This window comes from Centroberyx gerrardi, chromosome 13 (assembly GCF_048128805.1).
Source record: "Centroberyx gerrardi isolate f3 chromosome 13, fCenGer3.hap1.cur.20231027, whole genome shotgun sequence".
Classification (NCBI taxonomy): Eukaryota; Metazoa; Chordata; class Actinopteri; order Beryciformes; family Berycidae; genus Centroberyx; species Centroberyx gerrardi.
In genome coordinates this window covers 21,492,512-21,504,896 of record NC_136009.1, presented here as the reverse complement: position 1 = coordinate 21,504,896, position 12,385 = coordinate 21,492,512, and the positions used below count along the sequence as shown (strand labels likewise).

The 12,385-nt window shown below is 45.2% G+C and overlaps 1 protein-coding gene across 1 annotated transcript in view; it reads left to right on the top strand.

Moving 5' to 3' along the window:
• The window catches only part of insra (insulin receptor a), a 50,763-nt gene that overhangs the window by 19,978 nt on the left and 18,400 nt on the right, over positions 1-12,385 (top strand). Inside the window, exons 3-7 of the mRNA XM_071909179.2 lie at positions 5,733-6,069; positions 9,779-9,918; positions 10,239-10,383; positions 10,711-10,925; positions 12,093-12,219. Of these exons, the coding sequence (XP_071765280.1) occupies positions 5,733-6,069; positions 9,779-9,918; positions 10,239-10,383; positions 10,711-10,925; positions 12,093-12,219 (964 nt within the window). The remainder of the gene's footprint in view (positions 1-5,732; positions 6,070-9,778; positions 9,919-10,238; positions 10,384-10,710; positions 10,926-12,092; positions 12,220-12,385) is intronic.

The following is a 12,385-nucleotide window of genomic DNA, read 5'->3' as shown; positions in this document are numbered from 1 at the left end:
ATATTTCATCATCGCGATGCACCGGGCCAGCCGGCTTTTTCCTCAAACAACTTAATAAGCCGGATGTAAACACGTTTGCGATCTCAGGAAAGTAGTTCCGCAGCACCGAAAATAGTCCCCGGCGTAATGAAGAATTTGTTCCCATTTGAATGTGATTTGGTAATAACTACAACAGCCTGACTTTTCGTGGTAACAGTTAGCGATTTTTAAAATTGAAACTATGTCTTGTGAGCTGTATTTCAAGGTTTTTAGCTTACAATTGGAGCCAATGACTTCCAGGTTGACGGCTAAAAACGGTACGTGGGAAGTCAGAAAGTAACGGGAGTAGAGCAAACGCAATTGTTGATTTTGTTATTTTCATAGGATTTGTTGATGGTAAGCAATGCATTAAAAACACCAGCCTTATCCTTTAATGGAAACAACAAAGATGGGGGAAACTCTGGGAATTGTTCATACACTTGGTGTGTTGATTACAGAACAGTCCGACACGGTGGACAAGGAACTGTTTTGTACGAGCCATTCCTTGCGCGCAGAGTGGACTCTGTCTGCCTTGTCGACACCCCACGTCGTTGGAGCTCGCCGTTGGCTGTCTGTGCAAATCTGTTCCGTCACCTCCCATTCCAACTTGGCATCATCCTGACAGGTTGTATTCATCTCTCTCACACAGGGGCCTCGAGTTGTGTTGGTTTGTTGATGTTGTCCATTTTGGGCAGGGAATTGAGCGTCTCATTGTGTGGCTCTGCCCCCCTCCCAATCCAAGTGAAACTCCTGCTAATGAGATAAAGAGCCAGGCATTCCTGCAGCATTATTCCCCGGACTTCATGTGATCCTGCTGCACTTTGCACAGACCGCATGACAGGAGATCAGACAGGCCCTGACCGGTGTGCTAGAGCAACCCAGAAGGATGAGGAGATTGGAGAAGGGAGGGCGATAAACATCTTCAGATCTAGCCAATCGTCAACAGACCCAAGTCCAACCGCTGACCCAACACTTGCCTCCCCAGAAGCCCATTGATTTCTTGTTGTCAAGTGATTTTACTTTGTCCAAATGGAAGATAACGAGCTGAGACGCTGACAGGACCATATTCAAGCTGAGCATTACTAATTGACCCAGACTAAACTGAGAAAAGGCCTGGGCTTTTCATGGTTCCAGAGTGAACAGTGCTGGCTGCAGGAGCTATAATAATAGAGAAAACTGGGTCCAGCACTGAGAGATTTGCATGTTTAAGGAAAGAATGATGCACTCCCCCAAAAAACAGCCTCCTCAGCATCGTCCCCGGACTTCATGTGATCCTGCTGCACTTTGCACAGACCGCATGACAGGAGATCAGACAGGCCCTGACCGGTGTGCTAGAGCAACCCAGAAGGATGAGGAGATTGGAGAAGGGAGGGCGATAAACATCTTCAGATCTAGCCAATCGTCAACAGACCCAAGTCCAACCGCTGACCCAACACTTGCCTCCCCAGAAGCCCATTGATTTCTTGTTGTCAAGTGATTTTACTTTGTCCAAATGGAAGATAACGAGCTGAGACGCTGACAGGACCATATTCAAGCTGAGCATTACTAATTGACCCAGACTAAACTGAGAAAAGGCCTGGGCTTTTCATGGTTCCAGAGTGAACAGTGCTGGCTGCAGGAGCTATAATAATAGAGAAAACTGGGTCCAGCACTGAGAGATTTGCATGTTTAAGGAAAGAATGATGCACTCCCCCAAAAAACAGCCTCCTCAGCATCGTCCTCGCTCTGGGAGATCAAAGTGGGCTTGGGGTGGCCTCACTCTGAAGGTCCTCAGGGTCCCGACCTTGAAAGCATTTTGACAAGCACACAAGAAACAAGTCTATCTCCTTCAGTGTGGCCACTGCTGCTGTTGTTGTTGTTATTATAGAAGCCTCTGAGATGTCTGCTAGTGAAGAAAACTACTAATTTAAGATCCACCATTGTATTCAAGTCAGCAGACTTGGCCAAGTCAACTCCAGGGAGAGTAGCCTAAATGTTGGCCACCTCACCCGTTTCAACTTTCTTTATCATCTAATCTTTAGACGCTGACTGGTTCGTTTTGGTACTTGACTTCTTGCATGGGGTCATGATGGCCCACCTGTTCTCTCAGGCGGTACTCGGCGAATGTCTGAAGCTAAACATCAGTTGTTGAAATGGGTTGATCCACATTAACCCCAGTTTTTTCCAGAAACCCTCTGTCTGCCTACCTGTTCTTCCGTTAAAACATCAGTCACGCAACATTAAAAACCTAAACAAGAGGTCATGTTGTGTATCTGAACAGGACTCCCTGGTTTCTCTGCATTCTACCTAACCCTATCACTTTGCAAAGAGGAAGTGAATTGTTTTCTGCCTAAAGTTGTCAACACATGATAAGCGGTCTGAGCTGAACTCACCACTAGGTAGGGTGCAGGGAGGCTTGCCGATATGTCATCACGGAAGCGTTCATATCAGGAAGGCGGGACATACAAATCGTCTCTGATATTGCTAAAATCAAAAAGCAAAACCTTTTCCTGAGGTTTTGGTAAAATTTTAATGTTGTACACCTCTGTTAACTGCTCTTTGTAACTGACACAGTGCTGTAATCTGATTGGACGCGCTTTGAAAGGTCAGCGGCAAACAAGGTGAAAGTTCAAATAATTTGAACTTTGAGCGCAGCGGCAAGGTGGAAAATCTGAGCGGTGCGCCTCAGGTAACACTTCCTCTAGGTCGGTCACCACTCTCTCCAGAAGAAAACAACGGCTCAGCCGGCGCAGAACGGTTTAACTGGTGATCACGTGTTGACAGCTTAGTGGTAGTCAACATCATAAACTGAATAATGACTGAGAGGCGTGCTGCAACATTGGAAGGGTTTCATTCCAAAATGATCCATATGCTACCTGAAATTCTGTCAACAAACAATTTTACTAAGGTCTTAAGATGAGTCATAAATTACTGTTGTTCTTTACTTGTACTTTATTTTCGATGTTGTTCAAATGCTGGATATCTGCTTTTGGAAGGAAACTCTTGATTTGTTCTACAACAGATAAAGTCTGTAGAAACTCCTAATGAGGCACAGACATGATGAGGCATGATCCATTACCTGAGGTGCAGAGCTGTTTAGTGCAACAGTAACATCATGTGCTTGTTACAACACCATTTTAAACCCATTTATACAGAGTGCACCACAAAACTCTCAACGAGGACTTGTGAATAAAAATATTTTGTAGGAGGGATCTGCTATGTTTTTTCCTCCTGTCCACCAAAGATTTATATGCGTGGTGAAAGTGAAATTCACAGGAAGCCACCTCATTTCTTCACAAGAACCACTTGTGTTTTTGATTATTTTCAGCCGAGTCCCTACAGTGAGAGGGCAGAAGAGAAAGAGCAGTGCAGTGCAGTTCGCTTCAGTTCAGCCCCAGCCTGTTACTATGTGGCTCTCATGTCGGTTTTCCGCATACCTCCCATTGCTGCTGCTGTCTGACTGGCTGGGAGGCAGCGGAGAGGGACACAAGGGGTTAATCTGTGCGGTGCTCTTCCTTGGAGATGGGAGAGGCCATTTGAATGGCTAGCTGTAGAAGCTAGCCAACACATTGGCTAAGGCTGAGGGTGGATCTGCTGCTGGGCCTGTGCTCCGGCATGGAGCCCTTCAGCAGGATCAGGAGTGAATGAAAGCAGCCAGCAAAGCCGCTGTGTGTGTGTGTGTGTGTGTGTGTGTGTGTGTGTGTGTGTGTGTGTGTGTGTGCGAGTGCGTGTGTGTGTGTGTGCGCTCGTGTGTGTGTGTGTGCGCGTGTGTGTGAGAGCGTAAGTGTGCACATGTGTACATGTTGCCTTGAGGTAAGCGGGTGGGAGGGGAGCTTTTGCAATAGACTGATGTGGAAATGGAAGGAAAACATAATATCAGGAGGAAAAAAGCATTGTCAATTTTTATTTCCACTGTGGAAATTGTCCCCGTCCTTGTGTTATTAAATCCCAACGTGGAGTGGGTTATGTAGTCTACGCTGAGGTAGACGAAAGTTGGTTATATCATTTGTTTTCCTAGAATCTTGCCCCCTTGCACCTCCCCCTCCCACCGCCATTCTCATATTGCTGGCTCCGCACACACACACACACACACTTTTTTAGGTCAGGCGTTTGAAAGGCTTACCTCAGTGAACGCAAGAGGACAGGGGTCCATGTTGTTTTGTGCCTTTAAGGGCTGACCTCGTGTCGCACGATGGCTGTAGCACTAATGAACCCAAGCAGATTTCGGACACATGCTAGAGTAATGGCTCAACGATAGCTGGCCGATACCAGATATCAAGAAAAACAGATGATTACATTAAAATTCACTGTGTCACTCAGTTTGGTGTACAGTGCCAGCATTTCCCCTTCGTTGTGAGTCATTCTCTCTAGTTATGATTATCTGAACGCCTCGTAGCAGTGTAGGGTTACGTGGCTGAATGTTGTTTGTTCAGACCCGCAAAAGACAAACGTGCACACACACACACGCACACACACCCTTAGGGTCTGAACTGTGACCTGCCTCTAACCTCGACCTTTCATTATCTCCCCTGCTGTTGGCCAATGTTAATCTGGCTCTCTTGGATGAGGAGCTAATCCCAGTGGACAGGTCAGTCTGCTGTATTTTCCTCTGAGAAGCCTCCATCCTTGCACACTTGCACTCACACACATTCAAACAAACAAACACTGGTACATATACACACACCTGCCAATCCAGAGAGTATAATGTTATGTAACAGGCTGATTTACAGAGGCACTCTTACTTGGGAGAACACACGCACACACACACACACACACAGCCAACCAACAGGCTCTGTGTCTCCTTCCTTAGTGGAGTGTGTGCAAACTCCAGTAACATCGCTGAACTTGTGTGTGTGTGTGTGTGTGTGTGTGTGTGTGTGTGTGTGTGTGTGTGTGTGTGTGTGTGTGTGTGTGTGTGTGTTTCAGATCACTGTAGCTTTCTGCCACAGTTTATTTTCTTCTGCCTGCTCCCAAGGAGTTTGTGTAGGTCACATTGCTAGAAAGAGGCCAGTGTATAAATTTTATTCAGTCACTCCAGCTGCATTGGGGCATTTGTTGACCTGACTGTAGAATGGAAGATAAAGGTCAGCCCAGTTCTCTGTTTGTCACTCATTTAGTAACCCTAAATGCGGTAAAGCCATTGTAAAAAAAAAAGAAAAAGAAAAAAAGAAACAAAGCCACGACAGTTTGTCACAATTAAAGTGGCAAACACAAGTTCCTCACTTGCAAAATATGCCTTTCAAAGCCACTGGGTTTTTTTTTTCGCTCTCTCACTTTCACTCAGCCTTCTGGATGAGTGTCTGTCTTTTGTCAACTGGTGGTGGATCCCTGCTGTTTGTATTCAGTATGCTTGTTGGCCAATGGCAGATGGTCCTCTGGCCTGCTGGCTAGACACTAGCAAGTGAGGAGGGATTTGACTTCTGCTGAGACACAGGTCTGACCATTTTAGATTTTTATGGCATGGAAGATGTAATCAGCGACTGATTAAAATCACCTCAGTCATATAGGGAACTGAAATAACAGAACAGTTTGAATGACGATAAGCTGCTGTTTCCTGTGTTCCTCTTCCTGCAGTTCACCCTGGGCTCTTAAGACTTGTAGGCCAACACCTAACATCTAAAGATTAATTGGCCTATTAACTCTTTCTCTCTCCTGTCTCACCTTCCTCTCTTCATCTCATGAATACCCTCGCTAACTTAACCTTGGTCTCTCTCTCCTACCCCTCTCTCCTCCAGTGTGCCCCGTTCACTGTAAGCACCGGGCCTGCACCAGGGACGACCAGTGCTGCCACGACCAGTGCCTGGGCGGCTGCCTCAAGCCCAGTTCGGCCGGTCATTGCGTGGCCTGCCGCAACCTCCAGCACCAGGGCACCTGTGTGGAGCGCTGCCCCGAAAACCACTACACCTTCAAGGGCTGGCGCTGCGTCTCCTTCGCGTTCTGCCAGGAGCTCCACAACAAATGCAAGCGAGAGAAGGAGCAGAGCAAGAGTCCGGACTGCCACGAGTACGTCATCCACAACGGAGCCTGCATCCCTGAGTGTCCCTCTGGATACACCACCGTCAACTCCTCCTCGTAAGTGGACGCTCACACCGGTCTGATGGGCTCTCGTTGCTCAGCTGCAACGGGACAAGTGTGTGATCAGTAAAGTAGATTTGTGATCAGTGAAGTCGGCCATTCTGCATGCGTAGAACACACATGCACGCTCACGCACACGCCATGATTTCCACACATAATCCAGTCCCCATGCATAGGTAAAAACAATTGCTCATCGACTTTGCTAATTGTGCATAATTTCCCTGAAAACCTCCCTAATGAGAATTCACTGTCGCATCGCTGCATTGTGCGAAAAAAAGAAAAAAAGATGCTTTCATTTGCAAATGCATTTTTGCTTACTACAGGGTATTACAAAGGCTCCCAGGTATTATGCAGCAATCGTTTGATCAGTGTATTTGACAGAAGCGGGAAAAATATATTGTTTCAGCGTGATCAGAAAAACAAAACGCAGAGGGAAAAAAAACAGAAAAACCTGAATCTCCATTAGAAATAAATGAGAGCTGTATGTGTGAAAAATACTGAAATCACATTCCTGTGTAAGCTTTTGCTCTCCTCACTGTGTGTAGCACAGAATGACAATGCAGTAACTGACGGTTCCCTTGCTGTGCTCAGACAGCACTCTGTATGTGTGAATGTGTGCACACACTTCTCATGTGTGAGTGTGTATGTGTGTGTGTGTGTGTGTGTGTGTGTGTGTGCCAGCTAGGTCAGAGCAGTGCAGCTCAGCAGGAAGGCTGCCACATCTGTGCTTCTGCTTTTGACTCGGTATCCATCCACTGCATTTTTCTGTCGCTCACTCACCGCACAAAATTGATGGTTGTTTACTCACCGCTCGTGTCTGCATTGCAGTGTGCGAGCTATAGGCAAATGCGGACATTTGAAGGACATGAAGTTGTTGTTTATTTTTTTCTCTAAGTATGTAGTTTACGACCTGCTTGTCAGCTCCATGTAATTTTCTGTGTTGAGGTTTTGCAGAAACTAGTTTTTGAACACTGTTTACATTTGAAGCCACATTTGCCATTTTAAATAGGATTTTGTCCTTCACACCACGTTTTTGAAAGCAATGAATGACTGAATGAACAAATTAATAGTTTTGCATCTTTTGGTACGTTGCATACGTGTGTGTACCTTCCTGAATGTGTGTGTTTGAGTGTGAGTGAGTGAGTATCCAAACTGGATGCCCTCTCCGAAGTAGGGAGTGGTGTTTGTGTGTCTCCGTTGCGCTGACCCACCGCTGACCTTCACTGGCTCCCTCTTGGACTCCGTTGCTGACCGTGACCCTCGACAAGGCTGTTGGTGTGTGTAGGCGTGTTGCAAGGATAGAGACTCCACTCCAGACACCCTAATCATCTACTTAGACAGAGGTTGAAACGCAGCTGGACTTTTCGAGCCTTGTTGTCTTTTGTCACAACATGGCTGACTAGTTGCCTGCCTGCCTGCCTGCCTGCCTGCCTGCCTGGCTGCCTGGCTGGCTGGCTGGCGGTTGAAGCCCCAGAGGAGATAGAGAAGGGAGATAGGCATTTGGGACAGACTGACGATCCCCCAGGGGTCTCGGCCTGCTCCCCTGGCTAGCTGCTCTGTCTGGAAAGCAACTACTGCAGTGTAGTTCAGGTAGTCCACCACTGACAACAATGATGACAAGGCAAAGTGGTCGCACTACTGCTGTGCTGTTAATGTCTTTGCGTGTTTAACCTTTATTTATCCGCAGAAGGTTTACTGAGCATATATGTTCTTTTTTCAGCAACAACCTGCTTCACATTCATACAGTTACATACACTACCAGTCAAAAGTTTGGACACACCTGATTGAATATACTGTGTTTTTCATTATCTTAAAGGCTTATGGTTAAATGCTTTAAATTTGTTTTTTAGACAAATATAAATAGTGAAGTTGATGCCTATGTATGAATTTCTTTCCAAAGCCTTTGCTTTTCTGTCGAGGCAAAGGGCGGCTACTTTAAAGAATCCAAAATATAAGATAGTTTTGATTTGTTTAACACTTTTTTAGTCACTGCATAATTCCATTTGTGTTATTTCATAGTTTTGATGTCTTTACTATTATTCGAAAATGTGAAATGTAGTAAAAGAATAAAGACAATTGCGTGTGTCCAAACTTTTGACTGGAGCATCTGGGGGTAAAGTGCCTTGCTCAAACGCACCTCAGCGGTTGTTGAGAGAGGAAAGAGTGTTTCTCATTTGCTTTCCCCGTTCAGATTTTCCCAGCACGTCCAGAGATTTTAATAAACAATCTTCCAGTCATAATCCTGCTCCTCTAACCTCGAGGTTACTGTTGCCCTCTCTGTGCCCGAATGTACTCATATCTCGGCCTTTTCACTCTGACTTGCCTCCTGTTCCCCTCTGTGGCCCGTCTCTCTCGTTTGGTATCTCTGACCCTTTCTTGGCTTCAAACTAAACTGTGGAAATGAAAGTGCTTTGAGGATAAGCGAAGCACTCCAGCGCGTTATGAGAGGCTGCAGATGTGGTATTGGAGAGGGGAAAAAGGTCAAGTTTAGATCAGGGAAGTTATGAACCAGCCAAAAAAAAGATGCCTTAATCTATCTTTCATTAGAGGTCTTTGCATTATGATGAAAATGTTCTTTTTCAACTATTTTTTTCTTTGCATTGGACTTTTAAACCCTTGTGTGGTGTGGGTGGTTTGCTTTTGCAGTTGAAATCTATCATTATGAATATTAATCTCATTCACAAGTACAAGATGCCCGCAGCACACAGTGTGTACCTCGATTCTACATTCCTCATGTGTTTGTACTTTTCAAATGAGACGCGTGTTGCCATGAAAATTGTCGCACATTTACTCAGAACGGAATAGAAAGGGAGAAAGTGAACTCTTTTTCCATCTTAAGCAGTATGTCACCCTCATTAAAGCCCCGGTCACATGCCTGAAACCCAATGCCACCGGGCCTCCATTATTCGGCATACACGAGGGAATGCCACATTCTTGCCTAATTGTGCTGCCAGCTTACCCGACAGTTGCTAGACAAGGCCATTCTCACCTCATAAACCAGCCGGCGGAAAAACGGCTTTGACACATGTGGAACCCAGGACAATGGCCCCGAGCAAACAACCCATCATTGTCTAATCCCCGCTCTAATCCCCTCAAATTGAAACCTTCAAAAAAAGATTTTGTCTGTGTTCTCTGCGGCATGCGACGCCACTAAAAGTTGACTGTTCGGCCCGCTGTGCGAATTTAAACGGTTGCAGAGGGCGTACTGTACTTCTGATTTGACCTTATGAAAGTGTGCACTTATCCCATTACGAGTGCGGAGAACGTACAGACAGCATTGCAGGAAATCGGTTAATATGGCTGGCACGCAGAGCCACGTCGCGATTTGTTATGAGAGGAGACTCTTGTTATGAAAAGATTATGTAAGACAGGTTATTTAACACGGTTGTCAAGGTGAAGGTTTGGGGTCAATTTGCTTTCAATAAACTGTTCAAAACACATATCCAAACTGACACTCGCGTAGTGTTAAGAGAGCCTTCGTTCTCAATGTTTTCTTTCATACACTGGACACAAGAGCTCTTTTTTAGGTTCCAATATTTCAATTTTGAAGAAGATCTACTTCCTATATGAACTGAATTGAAAGGGAACTGACCCCAATTCTATAAAGATGTCAAATGACTGTAATGTACCACAAAACACATCTTATCATGCGAACACACTTCTTTGAATGATGTCTAAATCAATGTCCTTTTCCTCTGTTCTGCAGGCTCAACTGCACTCCCTGTGCAGGTCTCTGTCCCAAGGTATGTATGGGTCTGAAAACTGTGGATTCTGTCACGGCTGCTCAGGCTTTGAGAGGCTGCACTGTTCTCAACGGGAGCCTGGTCATCAACCTGCGTGGAGGAAGTGAGTATCCTTGGTTTGTTCCCAGACACAAAGTACACTTAGTGTGGTTGATTGAGCTCCAGCGTGCAAGAGCCCAAATAGGGAAATCAGTTTCTTTAGCTGTTGCAAAAAAAAAAAGACCGGGCGTTTGTGACGATACACAGTGGAGTGGAGACACTGATGTAATTAAAGATGAAACCTAGAGTTGAAACACAGACAGTAGAGAAGAGTTTGGTGTCAAAGAACAGCTGTAGGGGAACTTCTATATCTGTAGTTGGAGAACTAAGCCTGCTGAAGAATCAGAAGTCACTTGACTGAGGTTGTGTTTTGGCCCTCTGTAGACAACATAGCAGCCGAGCTGGAGGCCAACCTGGGCCAGCTGGAGGAGATCACTGGCTACCTGAAGGTGCGGCGCTCCTACGCCCTTGTGTCCCTCTCCTTCTTCCGCAAACTCCGTGTCATCCGTGGAGAGGTCCAGGAAATCGGGTGAGTCTCCGTCTTCTGCGCCCATCTCATCCTCGCCATGTCAAAAACCTCCTCCTGTAATTATGAGTTAAAAGCAGAAGGACTGACCTTTTCAAAATGTCTCTCTGTGGTAGCTGTTTTTAGTCTGTCTTTCCCAAATCATATATACGAGGCTTCACTCAGGCTAGGTGGAAGAAGCTGTGTAGCTCAATGGGTTGCACATGGCACTACCACCGCCAAGGCTAGGGATTTGATTCTCACTCGGGACTTTTGATAACACGGTCACCCAAATTGCATGCGTGGGCTAAAGTATGTCTTGAAGAACCGTGTCTTCTGTGTTCCTCTCAGGAATTACTCGTTCTACGCTCTGGACAACCAGAACCTGCGGCAGCTCTGGGACTGGTCCAAACACAAGCTGACCATCCTGCAGGGACGCATATTCTTCCACTACAACTCCAAGCTCTGCATGTCCGAGATCCGCAAGATGGAGGAGGTGACGGGAACCAAGGAGCGGCACATCAAGAACGAAATCTCCTCCAAGAACAACGGAGACCAGGCTTCATGTAAGAACCTCTGTCCTGGTGACCATGTCCAACATAGCAGGAGTTACTATGGCAACAACAGCGCTGAGTCAGTCATGGTGACAGTCAAACATAGTCACAGTTATTTTTATGATGGTCATTTCCTCCCTTTGTTTGTTTGCAAATGTCTTTCTGCGTACTTATTACTGACACAGCTTATCAGGAACAAGCAATCAAATAAAACATGTGTTGATATTGATGTTGTTCTGTTTTTGGCCCTTCTATCTCAAACCACAAATACTATGCAAGTTGAGAGATGATACCAGAGTGCACTCCTGCTTTATGCACCAGGAACCATTTTTAAGATTACCTGAAAAGAGGTGCTCATCTTTCTGTTATAAATATGAAAACTAGGGTAATCTTTCTCATATATATATATATTTTTTTTTTTTTTTTTTTTTTTTTTTTTTTGTGGTATTTCTGCTTTATTGGATTGACAGTAGAGAGAGAGAGACAGGAAAGGTAGGGAGAGAGGGGGATGACATACGACAAAGGTCCCAGGCCGGATTTGAACCCAGGACGTCACAGTTGCATGGTGTGTGCCTTAGCCAGCTGAGCCACCAGGGCGCCCCGAGTCACGGTGATCTTTTTTAGAGAAGTTAAAGTCTTTACTGCTACATGTTTCAGCAAATGTGCCTTCATCAGGTGTCGCTCACAAATGTTGGCTGAGGACCTAAGCCCATCAAGACCTTTCATTCTGTGTTTTATTTTAAATTTAGGCAGCAGGTTAACTAGCAATCTTATCTAGAACTACTTAAAATTAGGGATTTTTTTCAATATCACAATCACATCGCAAAATCACGTTAAATAATCAAATTAATGTCCATCCCATTGAACCGAATGGTAATACCTCACCCATAGAGTTTAAAAAAAACTTGTTATCAATTTAGGCAGATGTATTGTGTGTCCCGATATCCCAAAATCACTCTATCACCATGATATGATTCCACTTGAAAGACGATAAACGACAATATTGAATTATCACCCAGCTCTACTTAAAATGACAGTGGGCCAGTTCCCCACCGCTGTCTCCTTATTGTCAAAAAAAATACTGTCATGATTGCCTGCTTCATTTGGGAACTTTCCCTGCTGTTCATTGCTTTCATTGAGGAATGTTTTTTTTTATGTTTTTGTTTTTTTGTACCTCAGGTGAGAACCATGTGTTGAAGTTTACCCAGGTCCGAACCCTGAGCGATAAAATCATCATCAAGTGGGAACCCTTCTGGCCTCCAGACTTCAGAGATCTGCTGGGCTTCATGGTGCTCTACAAAGAAGCGTAAGTTACTTCTCCAGGGCACGAAACTAACTTTGTCGCCAATTAGCCACAGTGGTAGTAGACTCAGATCTTCACCAGCCAATTAGATTTTTTTGTAGTACTAACGTAGCTTTTAGAGTAGAAAAAGCTGATGAAACACAGGTTGGCTACTCTCTCCAAAGTGACT